Source organism: Cetorhinus maximus, chromosome 29 (genome assembly GCF_964194155.1).
Source record: "Cetorhinus maximus chromosome 29, sCetMax3.hap1.1, whole genome shotgun sequence".
NCBI lineage: Eukaryota > Metazoa > Chordata > Chondrichthyes > Lamniformes > Cetorhinidae > Cetorhinus > Cetorhinus maximus.
The window spans coordinates 21,180,534-21,201,344 of record NC_135907.1 but is presented as its reverse complement, the minus strand read 5'-3'; the positions used below and the strand labels follow the sequence as shown (position 1 = coordinate 21,201,344).

The 20,811-nt window shown below is 42.2% G+C and overlaps 1 protein-coding gene and 3 pseudogenes across 4 annotated transcripts; 3 read left to right on the top strand and 1 right to left on the bottom strand.

Annotated features, from left to right (window-relative positions):
- Positions 1-579: 579 nt before the first annotated feature.
- On the top strand, positions 580-2,636 carry LOC144669402 (ferritin, higher subunit-like). The gene is made up of 4 exons (XM_078531809.1): positions 580-773; positions 1,348-1,494; positions 1,901-2,026; positions 2,386-2,636. Exons 1-4 carry the CDS (start codon positions 672-674, stop codon positions 2,539-2,541), a joined length of 531 nt encoding a protein of 176 aa, XP_078387935.1. The 5' UTR covers positions 580-671; the 3' UTR covers positions 2,542-2,636.
- A 4,182-nt stretch (positions 2,637-6,818) lies between these two features.
- Positions 6,819-8,467, top strand: LOC144669409 (ferritin, higher subunit-like; annotated as a pseudogene). Its single transcript, XR_013573667.1, has 4 exons — positions 6,819-6,927; positions 7,518-7,665; positions 7,839-7,964; positions 8,309-8,467. The product of XR_013573667.1 is annotated as a ferritin, higher subunit-like (transcript).
- Positions 8,468-10,902: 2,435 nt separating this feature from the next.
- Positions 10,903-20,171, top strand: LOC144669410 (ferritin, higher subunit-like; annotated as a pseudogene). The gene is made up of 4 exons (XR_013573668.1): positions 10,903-11,165; positions 11,805-11,949; positions 12,414-12,539; positions 19,688-20,171. The product of XR_013573668.1 is annotated as a ferritin, higher subunit-like (transcript).
- LOC144669316 (ferritin, higher subunit-like) lies at positions 18,114-18,926 on the bottom strand (annotated as a pseudogene). Its single transcript, XR_013573660.1, has 3 exons — positions 18,862-18,926; positions 18,532-18,657; positions 18,114-18,269 (listed from the first exon to the last, which is right to left on the bottom strand). The product of XR_013573660.1 is annotated as a ferritin, higher subunit-like (transcript).
- Positions 20,172-20,811: the final 640 nt, after the last annotated feature.

The following is a 20,811-nucleotide window of genomic DNA, read 5'->3' as shown; positions in this document are numbered from 1 at the left end:
GGCAGTGATGTTCCTACTACACCATCATCTCCCCACCATTCACAAGCTATTATCACTACCCGGTTACGAACATATACTGGATTAAACAGTACACAGAACATGTCTTGAATATAAAATATACTCAACAACCTTCATCCTCTCCACAGGTTGGGCATTTTTGTGGCAAATTAAGGATAGAACTTCCATCTTCCTTACCTACTGATAATGCAGCCTAACCCTGGACTACCTAATCTCTGGATATTGCATTGAGGCTACAATCACCTACAATAAGAAATCAAGTCTCTAGTTTTCTCACTAATTCAGCTGAATTCCTAAAGTCACTGATTTGCAAGCAGAAATGTGTAGCTCAGTATTTTAAGTTCAAGACATCTTAATCCAAATATTTTTAAGGGAGGTCTAAGGGATCTTGTTAGTAAGTAATCAGATAAAATTACTTTCAAAGCTCTGATTGGCTCATCCAATGCTCAATTCATTAATTAATAAGTTTGTGGATTGGTTGCTTGAGGCAAGTTAGTTTTGATTGGCTACCAATAACTGTCACTCATTATCTGTTATGTAAATGCTGGGTTGTCCATGTGTTTAAATATGTTGTTCCTTACTACCACAGCAGTTAGAGTGGGTAAGTCTAGTTGGTAGACTTTTGTGATCATCTAAACTCAATAGAAATTAAGATGGCTTCTCAAGTATGTCAGAACTACCACAAGGACTGTGAGGATGCTGTTAACAAGCAGATCAACTTGGAGCTCTATTCCTCCTATGTTTACCTCTCCATGGTATGCAATCCTCTTCACTCTGTGACTGACTTCTATCTCTTAAGTTAGCCTTTACTTAGAAGGATATATGCTTCCTAGTTGCCATATGTGGGGGGCTTAAACTTCAAATGGGAACCAATTCCTGTACTTCTAGTTTGCCACTAGTTGTAAGGGTATGGATTTGACTGTAGGATTTTCCAAATTCATGTCACTTTTAAAAGTGGATGTTTCAAGTATGTGATTGTAATTAACTAACTTGAGAATAGTTTACTATTGGTTATACACTTCCTGCACATGACATTGGTGAACTTGCTCTTACACCTGGAATCAGTAGTAATTTCACTTACCAGCAGGGGGCGGTAGGCTAGGCTGAAGACTTGTCTTTCCAGCTGATTGAGTCCCCTAATGACTAAATTCAGTCACTCATTCTAATATGAATAAAGTGAATATTCAACTTTTAGTAGAATTGCTGACTGCTCCAAATATATATAAACTAAAGTTGGCACTTCATGATATTTTCTCAGTAATGAGATCACTTGCAATTGTAGATGCTGAAATTTATTCTATTGCAGTTTAACTTCTGCTTTCTCCGCAGTCCTTTTACTTTGACCGGGATGATGTTGCCCTGCGTCACTTTGCTGAGTTCTTCAAGGAGCAGTCGCATGAGGAACGGGAACACGCTGAGAAACTGATGAAATTCCAGAATAAACGTGGAGGCCGGATCATCCTGGAGGATGTCAAGGTATCCTTTCTGACAGAATAAGCTTCTTTGGCTTGTATTGCTTTGTGGATGGTGTTGGTGGACTTGGGAGAAAAAGCTTAAATTTCAAGTCTAAAACAGCAATCCCTTTGCCAAAAAAAAACTTTTTAATTCTAGAATTGATGGCCCATTAATTTGTTGAATGTCCATCTTCTCTAGTGAGATTACATCTTCATTGATTCTCATACTTGGAGGTGGCCTTTTGTTTTTAAGATCATCAGTTTTTTTGTGCTGTTGCCTATAACTTAATCATGGACTTGGAATAGTCCCCTCCCTATCACATACTGCCTTGCACAGAATCCATTGCTTTGGGGTAGGAGCCCTCGAGGTTGTTGCAGTCTTCAATTGAATTCATGAATTTCTGTGATGGTTTTTTTTTTTTCCTCAGAGACCAGAGAAGGATGATTGGGGTAATGGTCTGGAGGCAATGCAGAGAGCTCTGCAGATGGAGAAGAATGTGAACCAGAGTCTGCTGGATCTGCACAAGCTCTCCACTGGGAAAACTGACCCTCATGTAAGTTCCTGATGCTTTGACTGGCAGGATGAAATTTCCTGATTGACAGACTGTTGCTAGAAGATGAAAATGCCCTTGCAGTCTTATTCAGAATGCTGCAAAACCACCAGTAACTTTGTCTTCCAATTCACTTGAGTAATCATCTCTTTGGGCCATTACATACAGCTGACCAAGAGTATATCTGTACCCAAGTGTTGGTAAACTTCAACCTGTCTTTCCTGTTATTGAATTATGTTCCACATTTTGGGAAGTGTCACTTGGTCCTCCTCCAATAAAAGGAGCCACTTAAACTGAATGTTGTCACTAGTCTTTTGCACTGCAACCCTATCTCCAAGGCTCACTTAGTTTTTCTGTTCCAGCTGTGTGACTTCCTGGAGACTCACTACTTGGATGAGCAAGTGAAGATGATCAAGAAGCTTGGAGATCACATCACCAACCTGAAGAGACTGGGAGCCCCTGAGAAAGGCATGGGAGAGTACCTGTTTGACAAGCTCACCCTGGGGGAGTGTGACTGAATTTGCCACTTGATTTAGCTCTACAAAGTATTCCTGTAATATTGTTGATCTGTATTGTAGCAATTATCACTTAAGCTGCCAATAAAAGCTATTGTGTTGGACTTCTCTTTTCCTCTGTGTTCTTAAGGGACCATCTAACTTGGGTTTAATGCTGAAATGATTGGGAATTTGGTGGAGGCTGTAACATTAACCAGTCCTTTGCTAGCTACCCATTCATGTCCCGAACACACGGTCCTATAATTACAGTGAAGAAATTCATGACTTCCCTCTAAAATGTTCAACACCTTCTTGTCATGACTCTGGAATGCATTCCTAGAATTGTTAATAGAGCTGTTTGTTAAGAATATAGTTGTTGCACTCATTTGTCTTTAAATGATTACAAACTTGCAGATGAGAATTTCTCCTGAATTTAAGGCCAAGAGAATTTCCCTAAATTTGTCCTTGCATCTGACTGACAGGAATTTGGACTCATCACCAATGGTGCCTTGGAGTTTTGGGTCTCTGGCTTTGTTTTACACACCCCCACCCCAAAACAATCGGTGTATGTCTCTATCCAGTCTAGCACTTTGCCTGGGCTTTTGATTGCATAAGGAGGCTATTTGGTCCAATGTGTCTGCATGAGTTCTGAGTATTTCATCTAGTGACACTTTCCTCCCTTTTTAACCTATATAACCCTGCGTGCTGCATCTTTTCAACAATTACTCATCTAATTCTTTCTGAGTGCCTTGATTGACACTGTCTCCACCACACTCTCAGGCAGCGCATTCCAGATCCTAACCACTCACTGTGGAAAGTGGTTTTCTTAATCTCGTTGCTTTTACCTTAAATCAGCTCCTCTTGTTCTAAATCAATGTCAATGGGAACAATTTCTCCCTAACTACCCTGTTGAGGCCTCTTGTGTTCTTGAATACTTCTATCTAATCTCAGCTGTGTCCTCTCCAAGGAAGAGAGTCCCAAATTCTCCAATCTATCTCATAACTGAAGTGAACCTCTTCAGCACTCTCTCCAATGCCTTCACATCCTTCCTAAAATGTGGTGCCCAGAACTGTAGGCAGTACTCCAGCTGAGGTAATACCAGTGTCTTATAAACACCTTGCACTTGTACTCTATGCCCATGCCAATAAAGCCTAGGATACAGTATGCTTTTTTAGTCATTCTCTAAACCTGTCCTGACACCTTTTAATGAATTTAACAGCCAGATTCTAAAACTGTCCCTTTGTTCTAGTTTTCCCCACAGAAGAAACATCCTCTCTATAATCCAGCCAATCTGGTCCACTTGGGATCTTATGTTTCAAAAAGATCACTTCTCATTCTTAGAAACTCCAATAGGTAAAAGCCCAACCTGTTTGACCTTGCCTCATAAGATAAGCCCTTCATCCCAGGAATGAATTGAGTGAAACCTCTTTGAACTGCTTCTAATGCAACTATACCATTTTTCAAATCAAGAGACCAAAACCCATACCCAGTACTCCAGATGTGGGTGAACCAATTAAGGCCCAGTATAGCTGCAGTAAAACTTTTCTACTTCTATATTCCATTCTCCTTTCAATAAGCACCAATATTCTATTTGCCTTCCTAATCGCTGGCTGTACCTGGATACTAACTTGTTGTGATTTATATACCAGGACACCCAGATCCCTCTGTATCACCGAGCTCTGTGGTCTCTCTCTATTTAAATAGTTTATTGCTTTTCTATTCTTCCTTTGGCCAAGTTCACATTTTCCCACATTATACTCCAAATGGCTCACTCCTGCTCCTAATTCATTTGTAGTTCGTATATATACCTGCCTAATTTTTGCCCCCTGACTTAACCTATCTATAGCCGCTTATAGACTTTTTGCCCCCTCTTGACAGTTTACTTTCTTAGTGTCATTGGCAAATTTAGCTACCATACATTCAGTCTCCCATATAAGCCAAACATCAGTGCTGAAAGCTGCTCAACATTCTGAATCAATGTATATTTGTCTGATCAATGAATAGAAAATAGAAAATGCATTAATGGACGAGATGGTGGCATTGTGATAATCTCACCAAACTAGTGATCCTGAGTCCCAGCCTAACGGTCCGGGGCAAATAAAAACAGAAAATGCTGGAAAAACTCAGCAGGTCTGGCAGCATCTGTGGAGAGAGAAACAGAGATAACGTTTTGAGTCTGCATGGCTCTCCTTCAGAGCTCTGGGGTCATGAGTTCAAATCCTACTATGGGCGGTGGGAATTTAAGCTCAATTAATAAATCTATCATATAAAGCTAGAATCAGTATTTGTGACTATGGCAACTATCACTGATTGTTTAAAAAAACCCCATCTGGTTCACTAATGTCCTTTAGGGAAGGAAATCTGCTATCCTCGTCTGGTCTGGCCTAGATGTGACTCCAGATCAATGTGGTTGGCTCTTTACTGCCCTCTGAAATGTTCAGTTCCAAGGGCAACTGGGGATAGGCAACAAACCCTGGCATTGCCAATGACATCCACATGCCATGAAAGAATAAAAAAATCTATTGATTATTTACCATTTCAACTTTAGGCCAACTTTATTTGCGGGGAGCGAGAGGGTGGTTGGGTGGTGGCAGTGACAACCTCTATCTTGGGCAGGCTGTATCAGGAAGAGTGGTATTTGAATATACTCTAGTCAGACAGTGCTTCAGTCAATCACCAGTAGAAAAATAACAGTGGATGAATCCTCTATTTATAATTTGGATCTTGAACTTTCTTATCTGGTAAATTCCATTTTATTTTAACAATTATTTGTTCCATTGAACTGCCACTCTACACTTGGCTGTAAACGAGGTGTCAGCTGTGGATCAGTTCATAGCACCCTCGCCTTTGAATCAGAGGGTTGTGGGTTCATGTCCCACTCCTGGAAACCAAGAACTGTGAATGTACTCGAAAGAGTTATATGCGATCTGTTGATAACTCGAAAGAGTTACACTTGGCTGTAATAGTAAGGTACTGGTCAACAGAGATCTTCTGGTCTCAGTTACATTTTACTGCAGTGGGGTAAGTATTCTGTTCAGCCACCAAACATTTTAGAAAGTGTTTCTTAACATTGGATATCCTGCACAGAAACAGGCTGTTCGTCCTAACCTGGCCATGTCATAATGGAGGCTCCTTCATTGTCTCTGGGTTAAAATCCTGGAACTCCCTTCGCCACATGTACAAGGTCAAGGAGACAGCCCATCAGCACCTTCAAGGACAAAGTAAGGGTGGCCAATAGATAGTAACTTTGGCTCTTATCACCAGAATGATTTTTAAGAATAAAATGTTGATAGGGAGTTGGTATGAAAGAGACAGTCTTGGGGTGGTGAGCTATGAAAGGTCAGAGGGTAAGAACAGGAGCCACTCTTTCACTATAAGGGTAAATCAGTGAACTAGATTTGTAATGGAAGATCATATCCCACGTTTGCAGTTACCAAGCTAGACGACCATGAAATGCACTACATAAATGGAGATTCTTTCTTTCACTTTCATCTCACTCCTTTCACCAGGCATCCTGATATAAAATTACCAGCAGATGATCCAGGTTTATTATGAAATCTTGTAAATTAGTCAAATACAGTCAAGTTTGGAACTGGGCATTTGACAATGGTGGTTAAGATTCATTAACTAGGCATGTCACACCTCACTTTTTATTCTTTCATGGGATGTGGTCTTCATTGGCAAGGCCAATATTTGTTGCCCATCCCTAATTGCCCTGGAACTCAGTGGCTTGCTAGGTCATTTCAGAGGACAGTTAAGAGTTAACCACATTGCTGTGGGTCTGGAGTCACAGGTGGACCAGACCAGGTAATGTTGGCAGATTTCCTTCCCTAAAGGACTTAAGTGAACCAGATGGGTTTTTACGATAATCGATGATAGTTGTCATGGTCACTATTACTGAGACTAGCTTTAAATCCAGATTTAATTAATTGAATTTAAATTGCACAGCTGAATTCCTAAAGTCACCGATTTGCAAGCAGAAAGATATAGCTAAATATTTTAAGTTCAAGACATTTTGAACCAAATATTTTAAGGGAGCTTGTCAGTAAGTAATCAGATAAAATGACTTTCAAAGCCCTGATTGGCTGATCCACTGCTCATTTCATTAATTAATAAGTTTGTGGATTGTTTGTTTGAGGTATGTTCATTATTTGATTGGCTACCAATAACTGTCAATCATTATCTGTTATGGAAATGCTGGGTTGTCCATGTGTTTAAATGTGTTGGTTCTTGCTGCTATAGCAGTTAGAGTGGGTCAGTCTAGTTGGTAGACTTTCTTGATCATTCAAACTCATAATAGAATTTAAGATGGCCTCTCAAGTGCGTCAGAACTACCACACGGACTGTGAGGATGCTGTTAACAAACAGGTCAACCTGGAGCTCTACTCCTCCTATGTTTACCTCTCCAAGGTAGGAAATCTTCTAGCTCCTAAACTATCCTTTACTTTGAAATTCTAGTTGCCTTATCTAGGGGGCTTAAACTTTAAATGGGAGCCATTTCCTGAACTTCTAGTTTGCCACAAGTTGTAAGGGGTTTGGATTTGACTGCAGTTTCTCCAAATAAAAAGCACTAAAGAGCAAATGATGAATTGCAATCACAATTGAAATATATTGGCTAGGCTTTCTTTCATCCAGGTGAAATAAACTCAATAGTCTACTGCTGAGTTTAAACTTCCTCCAGCATGAAATTGTTGAATTTGTCGTTGCTCCTGCTCTTACACCTGGAATTGGTAATAATTTCACCCGGCACTAGGGGGAAAGGTCAGCTGAAGCTTTATCTTTCCTGTTGATTGAGCCTCCTATTTACTAAATTAGTTATCTCTCATGTGAAAGTGTATTTAATATCTTAAACATTTTAAAGGCATTGAAAGTTTCCTTTAGTTTCAAGTGAGTAGAATTGACTGCTCCAATTATATGCACAATACCTGATCAGCCATAAGATCATTTGGAAGTGTGGGTGGTGAAATTTTATGCTAGTGTAATTTCTGTTCTCCCTGCAGTCCTTTTACTTTGACCGGGATGATGTTGCCCTGTGTCACTTTGCTGAGTTCTTCAAGGAGCAGTCACATGAGGAACGGGAACACGCTGAGAAACTGATGAAATTCCAGAATTAAACGTGGAGGCTGGATCATCCTGGAGGATGTCAAGGTTGGATTTGATGCTTTATCTGCATCCCCTTTGACTGATGTTAATGCCGTGGTTTACTGATTCTAGTGGCTCATTGTTTCCTGGCAACATGGACCCTCTGGTTGCTTTACTCGCACTTTCTCATGTGGTGTTTAATCCATTGTAAATTAACTGTCTGCCTTTTCCCCTTTCAGAAACCACAGCAGGATGATTGGGGCAATGGTCTGCAGGCAATGCAGAGAGCTCTGCAGGTGGAGAAGAATGTGAACCAGAGTCTACTGGATCTGCACAAGCTCTCCTCTGGGAACACTGACCCTCATGTAAGTGCTGTAGCTGATATTGGAATCTGCCCTTCACTCTAGAATTGCATATATGATTCACACTTGCAGACTGTAGAATGCCTCTTTTTTTTTTAAATGGAAACATTGTGATCCAGGTCTACAAAAGCAGCACCCAGAGCATTTGGATTTTGAGACCTCCATGTTCCTTGAGGGACACTCCCAGTTTAATGGAATTGTGACCTTGCTGCTTGGGCACATTTTAACCAGAATTGCCCACATCACCCATGTGCAGTACTTTTTCCATCCTCCCAATGCAAAAAGAATTTTCATCCAGGGAAGATCCTCTCATATCTTCAATTTCTCTCCTGTTGTCTTGTTTTCAGCTGTGTGACTTCCTGGAGACTCACTACTTGGATGAGCAAGTGAAGATGATCAAGAAGCTTGGAGATCACATCACCAACCTGAAGAGACTGGGAGCCTCTGAGAATGGCATGGGAGAGTATCTGTTTGACAAGCTCACCCTGCATTGACTGTGATTTTTGAATTATTATTTCTAAACATGGTGTTGAAATGTAATCCAATTCTGCTTTCTATTATGCATATGGAAATAAAGCACAGTATTCATCATGGAAGTGCATCTCCATTTTCCTTTTTCTTTCATGGGGTGTGGGTGTCACTGGCCCATCTCTAATTGCCCTGTGAACTGAGGGTCTTGTTAGGCCATTTCAGAGGGCAACTGAGTCAACCACATCGCTGTGGGTCGGGAGACAGATGTAGATCAGACTGGGTGAGGGTGGCTGATTTCCTTCCCTAAAAGACATGCATGAGCCACTTAAGTTTTAACAACAATACATGGCCAGCATTATTTGAGACTAGATTTTCAATTCTTGATATATTATTTGAGTTGTAATCCCTGCAGGTACTGTGGTGGGATTTGAGGCCATGTCCCCAGAGCATTAGCCTGGGCCTCTGGGTTATTAGTCCTGTGAGATTACTGCTGCACCGCTGTCAACCCAAGTTCTGATTCCCTAGCTGTAGAAAATGCAGTTTCATTCAAAACTTCTAACATGTCTTCAGTTCTTCCCTGACCAATTTCTTTTTCTGTGCCTGCCCAGGGTAACTTGATGACATCTCCTCTTCATCATTTAAAAGTTTACAGGGAATTTCAGAAATATGCAATTTCTGGAACTGTAGTCTCCCCAATCCTGGTGTAAAGGGGACTTCTAGTATCTACAGGAAGCTATGCAACATTAGAAATTGGGAAAGGGTATTAAATTAATGCATTTGCTTTTAGGCTGGAGAGTATCTGCTTCAGACTTGGCAGAGGTTAGGAAGGAAGACATGTACAATTGAGGGTTTTTGTTAGACTGTAACAAGCTGCTCTTTTTTTGGTGGTGGTGTGTGTTTTTATTTTTAAACTATATACATTAAAAGATTGACTACTTACCCTTTACACAGGTGGGCATTTGTTCAACTGCTGCCTGCACCTCTCTCCGAGGGATGTACTTTTCAGTCTTTGAATAAACACAAATATTTGGGGCAGGTAGCCAAAACACTCTTACATTCCAGGTATAAAATCTTTCCCTGGAACCTATTCTCAAACTTGACATTTGCAGTAGGGGAAGAATTCTGGATTTGGTAGCTCAAGTTTGAGGGGATTAACATTCCACATCAATTTAGTGAGGAGTTCAGTTTGAAACTGCACTGATGCACATTCTATTGCCCAATTCATTGGTTGGTATTTTTCATATTTACTGCAGACTCTGATACAAAGTCAGTCTCTTCCAATCTGTTGGGGTCAGTGTTGTGAATATTCATTTCGTAGGCATGCTTTGGACCCCCACCCTGCAAGAGGTTCTTCAATGAGCTGGTTAACATGGATCCAATTGTGTTCAACACTATCTACAGGGTGGAATTCCCATTTGCAAACTCATCAATCTGAGATATATTGTGAAGCTCTGATTCTGAGAAGACACACTATCAGATTCAGCTTGAGGAAAGTCAAAGAAACCAACCACAATTACATCACTGACAAAGTTCCATGCTATAGATTATTAAGACCGTTGCAATTGGATGCAACCATCAGACATTGCTGGAAATTAGTTAGGATATAGGAAGAAGAGAGTAGGCATAATAGGTGTGCACTCAAATTGGCAGGATGGGACTAGTTATCTCCCCTGGGATCTGTGCAGAGGCCTCCGTGTCTCGTTATCTTTATAAATGGCATAGAGAAATGAATAGAGAGCCATATATTCAAGTTTCCTGATCACAAGTTAGGTGGCACAGTAAATAGTGTAGATGGGAGAGGGAGGTTGCAGAGGACATTGATAAAGCGAGTGAGAAAAACTGTGGCAGAGAGTGTTCAATGTGAGGTCATCCACTTTGAATCCAGAAAGAAAAATCAGATTTTTTAATAAATGTCGTGGAGATGGGAACTGTGGAGAAAGAGTTGGGGTCCATGTAGGAATGAGGAGCAGAGAGATTAAGGATCAATCTACAGCAATTCCTAAAATCTAGTGGACCATAAAACTAAATTGTAATGGAAATAGAATGTTAGTCTTCATCTCAAGGGGCTTGGAATATAAAGGGATGGATGTTTTCAACAGCTGTATAAAGTGTGAGTGAGGGAACATCTGGAACACTGTGTTCAGTTCTGATGTATTGGCTTTGGAGGGAGTGCTGCACAGATTCACCAGAATGATACCAGGGCTAATGGGGTGAAATTAGGAGGACAGTTTTTACAGAATAGTCTTGCAGTCCTTTGAGTATATGAAGGCATATGGAGCCAAGGTGAACAAATGGCTTTAATGTTCAGACCAGCCAAGATATAATTGAATGGTGAATAGACTGTGGGGCTCAATGGCCTCTTCCTGTGTTGCAATCACAGAAAAATCATCCAAATCTGCCTACACCCCAAAGTTCTGATTGGCTCTGGGAACCACACCCCACCCCTTCTCCCTTATTGGTGTCAGGATTCATGGGAGATTCATGATTGTCTAACAGAGATTGTCAATCATCATTGGTGATGTCATTCCCTGTTTGAATGCAGGATGTCCCAGGAGTATAAATATAGGAGTTTGTGCAGGACAAGGTCATATTGTTGTTTGAACTTGGTCCTTGCTACCAGTGGAATTGAAGATGGCATCCCAAGTGTGTCAGAACTACCACAAGGACTGTGAGGATGCTGTTAACAAGCAGATCAACCTGGAGCTCTATTCCTCCTATGTTTACCTCTCCATGGTGAGTGTTGTATTTTTGGGGGTATGATTTTCAAATTAAGAGTGATTTGATTGTATTCTGGGCATGTGGGATTTATCTAGGTCAATGAATTGGGCTTAGAATGTTCCCAGTGAATGTTATGGAGTGAGACTTTTGTTGAAGGTCTTGTTAACAGACTGTCTCCTGCTCTATAATAACTTCACCCAGTTCTAAACTGTTTGTTTGAAACTAGCTCCAGGACTCCATGAAGCTTCCAGTAGAGAGGATTTATCTTGAAGGTGCATGAATCTGGTCAATAATAACAATTAAACTTAATCAGATGACTAACTAGTGCAACTATTTAAGATGAGTGCTTTTCTCCCTCCCCATACTAAATAAGTAAATCCTGTTGCACTGGGCTTTCTTTTGAGACTGAATTGTTGTATTAGACTGAATTTGAAAGATTTCTCTTTTTCTAACTTTTAAAATCAATGCTTGGAAAGGGATGGGGATGTCTGGCTATTGCATTAAACATGGGCTGAGTGTTGAAACAACTTCAACACCTTTTTTTAATGAGTTGAATTAATGATTTTAAATTCAATATTCTAACTGCCAAGTTGACCATGGACATGATCTGCACCTGACCATACCTCTTCCTTTCCATTTTGTCTCTCCCTGCAGTCCTTTTACTTTGACCGGGATGATATTGCCCTGTGTCACTTTACTAAATTCTTCAAGGAGCAGTCACATGAGGAATGGGAACACGCTGAGAAACTGATAATTCCAGAATAAACGTGGAGGCTGGATCATCCTGGAGGACGTCAAGGTTGGATTTTCACCTTGATACAATTTATTTTGCTGAAGAGAAGTTTGCTCATTTTTAAATAGTTTACTTACTACTGCTACACCCTCTGGTTCCTCGTATCTGAAGTGGCTAAAACAGCTACTATTGAATTGAGAATGGGTGGGGGATGAGTTGGTGTGGTTTTGGCACTTGATCATCCTAACCTAATGGCTAGAGATGGATCAATAAATCTGGAGGATCAAACGAAAGTGTTCCTGTGCTGCAAACTAATGGCTTAAACTTTAGTGCTTGGCTAAGACTGGTGTAGAGATGTGTACTTTTATGGATGAGTCATTTTCCCCAAAAAAAGACATGGGCTTTGTGAATCTGTGTTCTTACTCTTAGCTCATGAACTGATCTAATGTCCAGTATTGGTTTCCAATGTAGCATCCCAATATCTTTCCACTTCCCAGTAGCACTAACAAGACCTCTCTTCCCCTTTTCAGAAACCAGTGCAGGATGAGTGAGGCAATGGTCTGCAGGCAATGCAGAGAGCTCTGCAGATGGAGAAGAATGTGAACCAGAGTCTGCTGGATCTGTACAAGCTCTCCTCTGGGAACACTGACCCTCATGTGAGGTCCTTCAAATGAAATGCAGAACTTTTTTGACCTTGATGTCCCAAGCACCAATGAGTGCTGAATTGGCTGGAGTCACAATTTAATCTAGTAAGATAGCTACTAAATTACCAGAACCTGTTCCGTTAAGTTGGCTCTGGACAAATATTGGCCAGGATACTTGAGGGAATACCAACTTCTATCTGAAGTAGTACCATGTTTTTTTTTTTACATGCACCAGTCAAAAGATGCCCCTTGATGGTGCTGCTCTCAATCAGTACTGCAGTGCTGGGTCCAGATCTCTCTCTCTCGATTCCTCTCGCTCGCACTCTCTCTGGACGTGGACCTGGATCCCGCTCACTCACCAACTCTCGATAAGGATCTGATCCTTCTCGCTCGCTCACTCCCTCTCTGGACGTGGATCTGGATCCGGCTCTCTCCCTCCCTCTCTCTCTCTCTCTCTCTCTCTCTCTCTCTCGCTGGATGCCGCTCCCTCGCTCGCACTCTCCCTGGATGCCTCAGTGACTGTCTCCGACTTGCCCCACGTGGATTCCAACTGAAGTTGCATCCCTCATGTTTTGAACCCACCCAGGATTACAGGTATCTCCAGGATATACAACGCTCCTCGGACTACTGTTCTCATCGCATCCTGAGATCTGCACTCAGTGCCATGTGCCGCCATATGAACACACTCGACCTCTCCCTCCAGCAACACCAATGCACCCTTTCTCTAAGTTGTCCTTGCCCCCAGTTTCATTTTATTCTTCATCGCATCCGACACATCAACAAACTTTTTTGTCTCTTTTTTTTTTCTTTCTTTCAAGTGCTAAGGAACGCAAGCTCCAACAACTCATCGACACCAACCCCATCCAGGATCCTCCACCCCTGCCCGTCTCTCTGTCCCCATCCCATCTTCCAATCCCAGCCCCGGCCGTGTATTCACCATACCCCCTGACCTTCCCCTCTCCGATGCTGAACGTTCAGTGCTCAGCAAAGGACTTAGTTTCATACCCTTGCGCCCTCACCTCAATGAATTTTGGGCTCAGCACGATGCTGAACTCTTCTTCCGCCGCCTTCGTCTCCGTGCTCACTTCTTTGGGCAGGAGTCCTCTCCCCGCATTCAACGGATCCTTTTACCCACCTCCAATATTCTCCCTCCACCTGGACCCCTCCCTCTGGATTCTTACCCTCTCTTGATCTTTTCATTGAGAACTGTCGGCGTGACATTAGTCATCTCAATTTCTCTGCTCCTCTCACCCATTCTAATCTGTCTCTCTCTGAACTCACTGCACTCTGTTCTCTCACATCCAACCCTGACTTTGTCACCAAACCTGCTGACAAGGGTGGTGCTGTTGTTGTCTGGTGCACTGACCTCTACCTCGCAGAGGCTGAGCGTCAACTCACAGACACTTCCTCCTACCTCCCCCTGGACCATGACCCCACCACTGAACATCAAGCCATTGTTTCCAGGACTGTCACTGACCTCATCTCCTCTGGAGATCTTCCCTCCACAGCTTCCAACCTCAGACGGCCTGCTTCTACCTCCTACCCAAAATCCACAAACAGGACTGTCCCAGCAGACCGATCGTGTCAGCCTGTTCCTGCCCCACAGAACTCATTTCTTGTTATCTTGACTCCATTCCCTCTCCCTTTGTCCAGTGTCTTCCCACCTACATCCGCGATTCCTCTCTCGCCCTACATCATATCAACAATTTCCAGTTCCCTGGCCCCAACTGCCTCCTCTTCACCATGGACGTCCAATCCCTCTACACCTCCATCCACTACCAGGATGGTCTGAGGGCTCTCCACTTCTTCCTTGAACAGGGTCCGAACAATCCCCATCCACCACTACCCTCCTCCGTCTGGCTGAACTTGTTTGCACAATGAAAAATTTCTCCTTAAACTCCTCTCACTTCCTCCAAATAAAAGGTGTGGCTATGGGTACCTGCATGGGCCCCAGCTATGCCTGTCTCTTTATGGGGTATGTGGAACATTCCTTGTTCCAGTCCTCACTCAGGTCCCCTCCCACAACTCTTTCTCCAGTACATCGATGATTACTTCGGTGCTGCTTCATGCTCTAGTCTGGATCTGGAAAAATTTATTAATTTTGCTTCCAATTTCCACTCCTCCATCATTTTCACTTGGTCCATCACTGACACTTCCCTTCCCTTCCTTGACCTCTCTGTCTCAATTTCTGGTGATAGACTGTCCACCAATATTCATTACAAGCCTACCGACTCCCACATCTACCTTGACTACAGCTCCTCACACCCCACTAACTGTAAGGACCCCATCCCATTCTCTCAGTTCCTTTGCCTCTGTCGCATCTGTTCTGATGATGCCACTTTCAAAAACAGTTCCTCTGACATCTCCTCCTTCTTCCTTAACCGAGGTTTTCCACCCATGGTGGTTGACAGGGCCCTCAACCGTGTCCGGACCATCTCCCGCGCAACCGCCCTCACACCTTCCTCTCCCTCCCAGAACCATGATAAGGTCCCCCTTGTCCTCACTTATCACCCCACCAGCCTCCGCATTCAAAGGATCATCCTCCGCCATTTCCGCCAATTCCAGCATGATGTCACCACCAAACACATCTTCCCTTCACCCCCCGGCAGCTTTCCGCAGGGATCGTTCCCTCCGGGACACCCTGGGCCACTCCTCCATCACCCCCTACTCCTCAACCCCCTCCCATGGCACCTTCCCATGCAACCGCAGAAGGTGCAACACCTGCCCCTTCACTTCCTCTCTCCTCACTGTCCTAGGGCCCAAACACTCCTTTCAAGTGAAGCAGCATTTCACTTACACTTCCCTCAATTTAGTCTACTGCATTCACTGCTCCCAATGCTGTTTCCTCTACATTGGAGAGACTAAACGCAGACTGGGTGACCACTTTGTGGAACACCTTCAGTCTGTCTGCAAGCATGACCCAGACCTCCCTGTCGCTTGCCATTTCAACACTCCACCCTGCTCTCATGCCCACATGTCCGTCCTTGGCCTGCTGCAATGTTCCAGTGAAGCTGAACGCAAACTGGAAGAACAGCACCTCATCTTCCGACTAGGCACTTCACAGCCTTCCGGACTGAATATTGAGTTCAACAACTTCAGACCATGAACTCTCTCCTCCAACCTCATCCCCTTTCCTATCCCCCTTTTTCCAATAATTTATAATTTTAATAAAATATATATTCTTTTCCCACCAATTTTTAAATTTATTTAAATCTATTGTTTTATCTCCACCTTTGTGCCCATTTTGATCCCTCCCCCACTAGGGCCATCTGCCACTAGCTTGTCCTGCTTGTTACCCTTAATGTCCCCATCAGCACATTCCTTAGATAATATCAGCACCCTTTTGTCTGACATCTTTGGCAATCTCTTCTTTGCCTTCACCTATCACTGGCCCCCTATCCAGCTATACCTGTCCCCCCCACCCTCTACCAGCTTATATTTGACCTCATTTCTCTATTTCCTTTCTTCTGATGAAGAGTCATATGGACTCGAAAGTCAACTGTATTCCTCCCCGCTGATGCTGTTAGACCTGAGTTTTTCCAGGTGTTTTTATTCTGGTTTCTGTAAAGATATAGTTGTGGGTGAAGGGGTATTGTAATATAATTCATCTTGTTTAATAAGTGTTTTATTCTTTTATAAGTTCATCAGCTCACTCCTGTGCCGCTGTTCAGTAGCCACTCCACATAGCTAAATAAAAAAATTAGGGTCTAATCAAGCCAGGTTCCACCCTAAGATCAGGTTTCTCCAGTAGTAACATCAGCTGGGATCATAGCCTTACTGTTTCTCTAAGATCCCATGTGTTGACATCTGTGTTCATTACAAAGTGGATCAGTCCTGGATTAGGTGATGAGATTTGTTTCCTTGTATTAAACTCTGATTTTAGATGGAGGCAATAGTGAATGATATCTAGAGCCACCAGTCACACGACAGGCATGAGCCTCTTGGGAGAGATACCACTAATGGGCACAGTTGACTCACCTGAGCAGAGAAATGTATCCAGGTACTTACAGCTGTTCTGGATCCCAGATGCAATGAATGTCCTGTAGTCAAAGGGCTTTGCCCAAACTGATGGACTTCACATGGTCACTCAATGGCCACTATAGACCTTGATGAAGGCCTGTGGTTACTGGTTCTGAGGAAATATTGATTGATCCTTTCCACAGGAAACTCTGAATTTAGAATCACAACCTGTAGGGAGCAGGGAGGTGATGGGTGTGAAAAGCTCATGATGCTGAGAATCATCCTTTGCCATTTGTGGATTTTCATGGAAACTTGAGATGCAAATATATTGACATGACCGGTTTTAATAACTGAAGACTTTAACTTCATTGTTCTCACTGTAGTTCTCAATCAAGTTCCTAAAATTGGCTGTTAAACTTTGAATAAATGCAGTCATAAGCAATAAAGCTTCAATCATTCATAGGGGCAAAGGAGACCAAGTAGGATTTGGAAAGGATGATTCCTATTGGGTATGAAATGTTTACTATTTCTAAATGTAAAAGAGGGACAGTTATTGAGGAACTGCTGGTATTGAGTTTCATAAATTGATGGAGCAGAGTTTGTGAAGTGAAACATTTAACTTCCTTGGTATTAAGTTATTTGCTTTTAATTGACTATATTTTGCTCAATTACAGTTTGACAACCTTTACCCTCCATTTCACTCAACTTTGGATTCAGTTGGGGGGTTAATGACAAATTTTCAGAACCACTTTGGTCCCCTCCTTTAAAGGACAGTAGCTGATCAGTAAAGATGGCAGCATTTCATGATGCAGTTATAATTCTCTTTAGTACCTGGAGGTCAGGGTACTCCCAGAACCCAGCTCATAATGACTGTTATTTGCTTACAAGAACACTAAAAGGAACAGCACAGGGCATTTGGTTTAGTGAGTGAACTCCACAGAGATCATGTCACTAAAAGAATAGAAAATGGATTTGATTCTGCAACTGAAATTCTGAAACACCAAAGCCCTGAAAAATAGTTCTCATTTCACAAGTGCTGCAGTAGTTAATATTTTATCAGCTTGAAGACTTTAAAATTCAGCAAAAGACAGAATATTCATACCCAAAGCAGTAGCTCCTCCAATGATCTAGGCTCAGGTTTCTAGAAGCTTCCCTCCTAAACAAGATACTTGTCAAAAACATACCACTGTGGCCTTGAACGTCTCTCTTGAGGTGTAAAGAAGTGGCCCAGGTGTCAAACTTAGTTGGGCAAAGTTGCTAGATCAACACAGGCTTTTGTATTAGAGCATTCCCATCTCATTGCAACATATTGAAAGGCGCAGTTAAACGTACAGAACTCCAATTTAGTGGGAAAACTATGATGCAATTCAATATCATTGCACTCAAGGTAAACTAGTCTATGCTAAAAAGAATTATTAACCTGAAAGGACAGCATTACAACAGAAAGCAAACATTCAAAAAGAGGGCAAGAGACAACCCAGTCCCTATTGTCTGGACAGTTAGTACATTTCCTAATGGAGTCCAGGTCTCAACAGCTCCTTGCGCAACATCACAAACTTGTTAGTTTAAAGGTCTCATTTATACAAATGTTAATACAATAAACTTGATGCCTACAGTAAATTCAGTTCAGTCACTCTCCCCCAGGGTGAGCTTGTCAAACAGGTACACTCCCATGCCATTCTCAGGGGCTCCCAGTCTCTTCAGGTTGGTGATGTGATCTCCAAGCTTCTTGATCATCTTCACTTGCTCATCCAAGTAGTGAGTCTCCAGGAAGTCTCAAAGCTGAAAAGGAGAGGGAAGCTAGTTACATCCAGCAGCAGATAAAGAACCAACTGGATAGACTCCCAATGGATTTCAATCCCTTTGGACAACGGGATAGTCAGGTGCTGCAATGGAGATTGTACAAGAATTCCCTTTGTCAAAATTCTAGTCACTGGGTGATGGGGAGAGGACCAAAAACAAAGCCAAGAGACACCATTGAAAATTAGACTTATAAAGATAGTGAAATTTCACCCACTCCCACATGAAAGCATCAGGAACTTACATGAGGGTCAGTTTTCCCAGAGGAAAGCTTGTGCAGATCCAGCAGACTCTGGTTCACATTCTTCTCCATCTGCAGAGCTCTCTGCATTGCCTCCAGACCATCATTCCACTCATCCTGCTCTGGTTTCTGAAAGGGGAAGGGCAGATAGTTCATTTACAATGGATTAAACAAGACACATGAGAGAGTGCAAGGAAAACAGAGGTGATGAAGCATCCCAAAGAGGATTACCAGGAACCAATTCACCACAATATAGAATGACTGCATTAAACTATGCAACTAAAACTGAAAGCAATTGCTTCAGGCAGGTAGTCTCATTTCATTAAATCTAACCTTGACGTCCTCCAGGATGATCCGGCCTCCACATTTATTCTGGAATCGCATCAGTTTCTCAGCGTGTTCCCATTCCTCTGTGCTAGTCTTGGGACATCTCCCCCACACAGCCAACACAACTAATTTTTTCCCTTTCATCTTGGTCTCCTCCATTGTTCTCAAACACTTTGAACTTGACTTTTCCAAATATAGAAATCTTTCAGTTTTCCTATTGCCTCTAAATTTTTTGTTTGACTTGCCTTCCCTTGTTTACTTACTAAATCTTTGATGAGGGTTTTTTACAACTTGTGTTCTCTCTCTCCTTTGACTTTTCAGCTGTTGAATTTCAAGTCCCTAATTATCACCTAATGCAAATTTTAAAAACACAATCTATTTGTAAATCCACTCTTCACCAGAGCCTCGCTACAAAGGCATGAATCTAGCACCTTTACCTTTTATCTCAATTCCCACAGACACTAACCTTCTCCAGTTTAATCATGGACACATGTGCCTTTACAGAATACCACCATATTCTCATCTTAAAATAACATCTATTGTCACACTTCACCCAATGGTGTTAAAGCTGATGTTGGTATCTCTAATTCACTGGCAGAATTCCAAAGGTTTGTGTTTCACACTTGTGGATTTGTTTTTTTTTAAACAAAGGCCACTTGTACTGGAGACCTGAATCACTAAACTGTTCCCAGGACATTGACATCCAAATATTCCTTGAGTTACTTACTCCTCACTCCCAGTTTAATGGAATTGATGACTTGCCACTTGTGGGTAATTTTGGTCTTGTCAGGCCAATCATATTAACTCTTCCCCTCCTTCCCTTCTATTCCAGTTGTGTGACTTCCTGGAGACTCACTACTTGGATGAGCAAGTGAAGATGATCAAGAAGCTTGGAGATCACATCACCAACCTGAAGAGACTGGGAGCCCCTGAGAATGACATGGGAGAGTACCTGTTTGACAAGCTCACCCTAAATTGACAATGCATCTAGATGCATTCACGTTGTTCTATTTCCATAGATGATGGAAGTGAAATGTATCCCAATTCTTGGAATGTTTTCTTGTTAGTTCCCAATTTTCACTTGTATGGAAATAAAATATTCATGGAAGAGAATTTCTTTTGTATCAGTTCAGTACCTGTATATAATGTGATTTCATTAAATCTTTAACATGCCTAAGGCTGGTGGGTGAGGGGAAAGTTTAACTTCCCAGAATTGATTCAATGCTTCCCAAGGTTGGATCACTTACATCTCCCACTTCACTGAGAAGCTGGTGGGGGATTTCTGAAATCTCCTACGACTGTAACCTCCATTCCTGTTAAGCGGTCTCTAGCAACTGCAGGTCTTGTCATAAAGCTATGAAATGAGGTAAGGACAGTGCTAGAAAACACCCGATTCACTTGTCAGGGAAGATGAGTACAATGTAATACACAGTATTCCAAGTCAAAGCCCTATTTCCCCCTCATGCAGGAGTCTAAGGGCACAGTTTCAAAATAAAGGGTCTCCCTCCCATTTAAGACAGATGAGGTGGAAATTCTTCTCTCCAGTGGGTTGTGAATCTTTGAAATTCTCCCTCCCACACCAACCCCCACAAAATTGAGCAGTGGTGGTTTGTTCCTTGGAATATATTCAAGGCTGTATTTTTTTTTTAATCTACAAGGAGTTGATGGTTATAAGGGTCAGGAAGGAAAGCTGAGTTGCAGCTAAGGTCAGATCAGCCATGATCTCATTGAATGGGGGAAGCAGAGTTGAGGGACTGAATGACCTACACCTAATCGGGCACAAAATTGCCAAATGAGCATGTGGGTTTTTTTTTTGGTCTGTGCACAGCATAGATCACCTTTAACTTACCTTTTTGTCAGTTGTTCAACTCTTACCCATATTCTCCAAGGGCTGTACTTGCTGATGTCTTCCATGAGTAAATATGGAAATTCTCAAGTCAGGTGACCAAAACATAA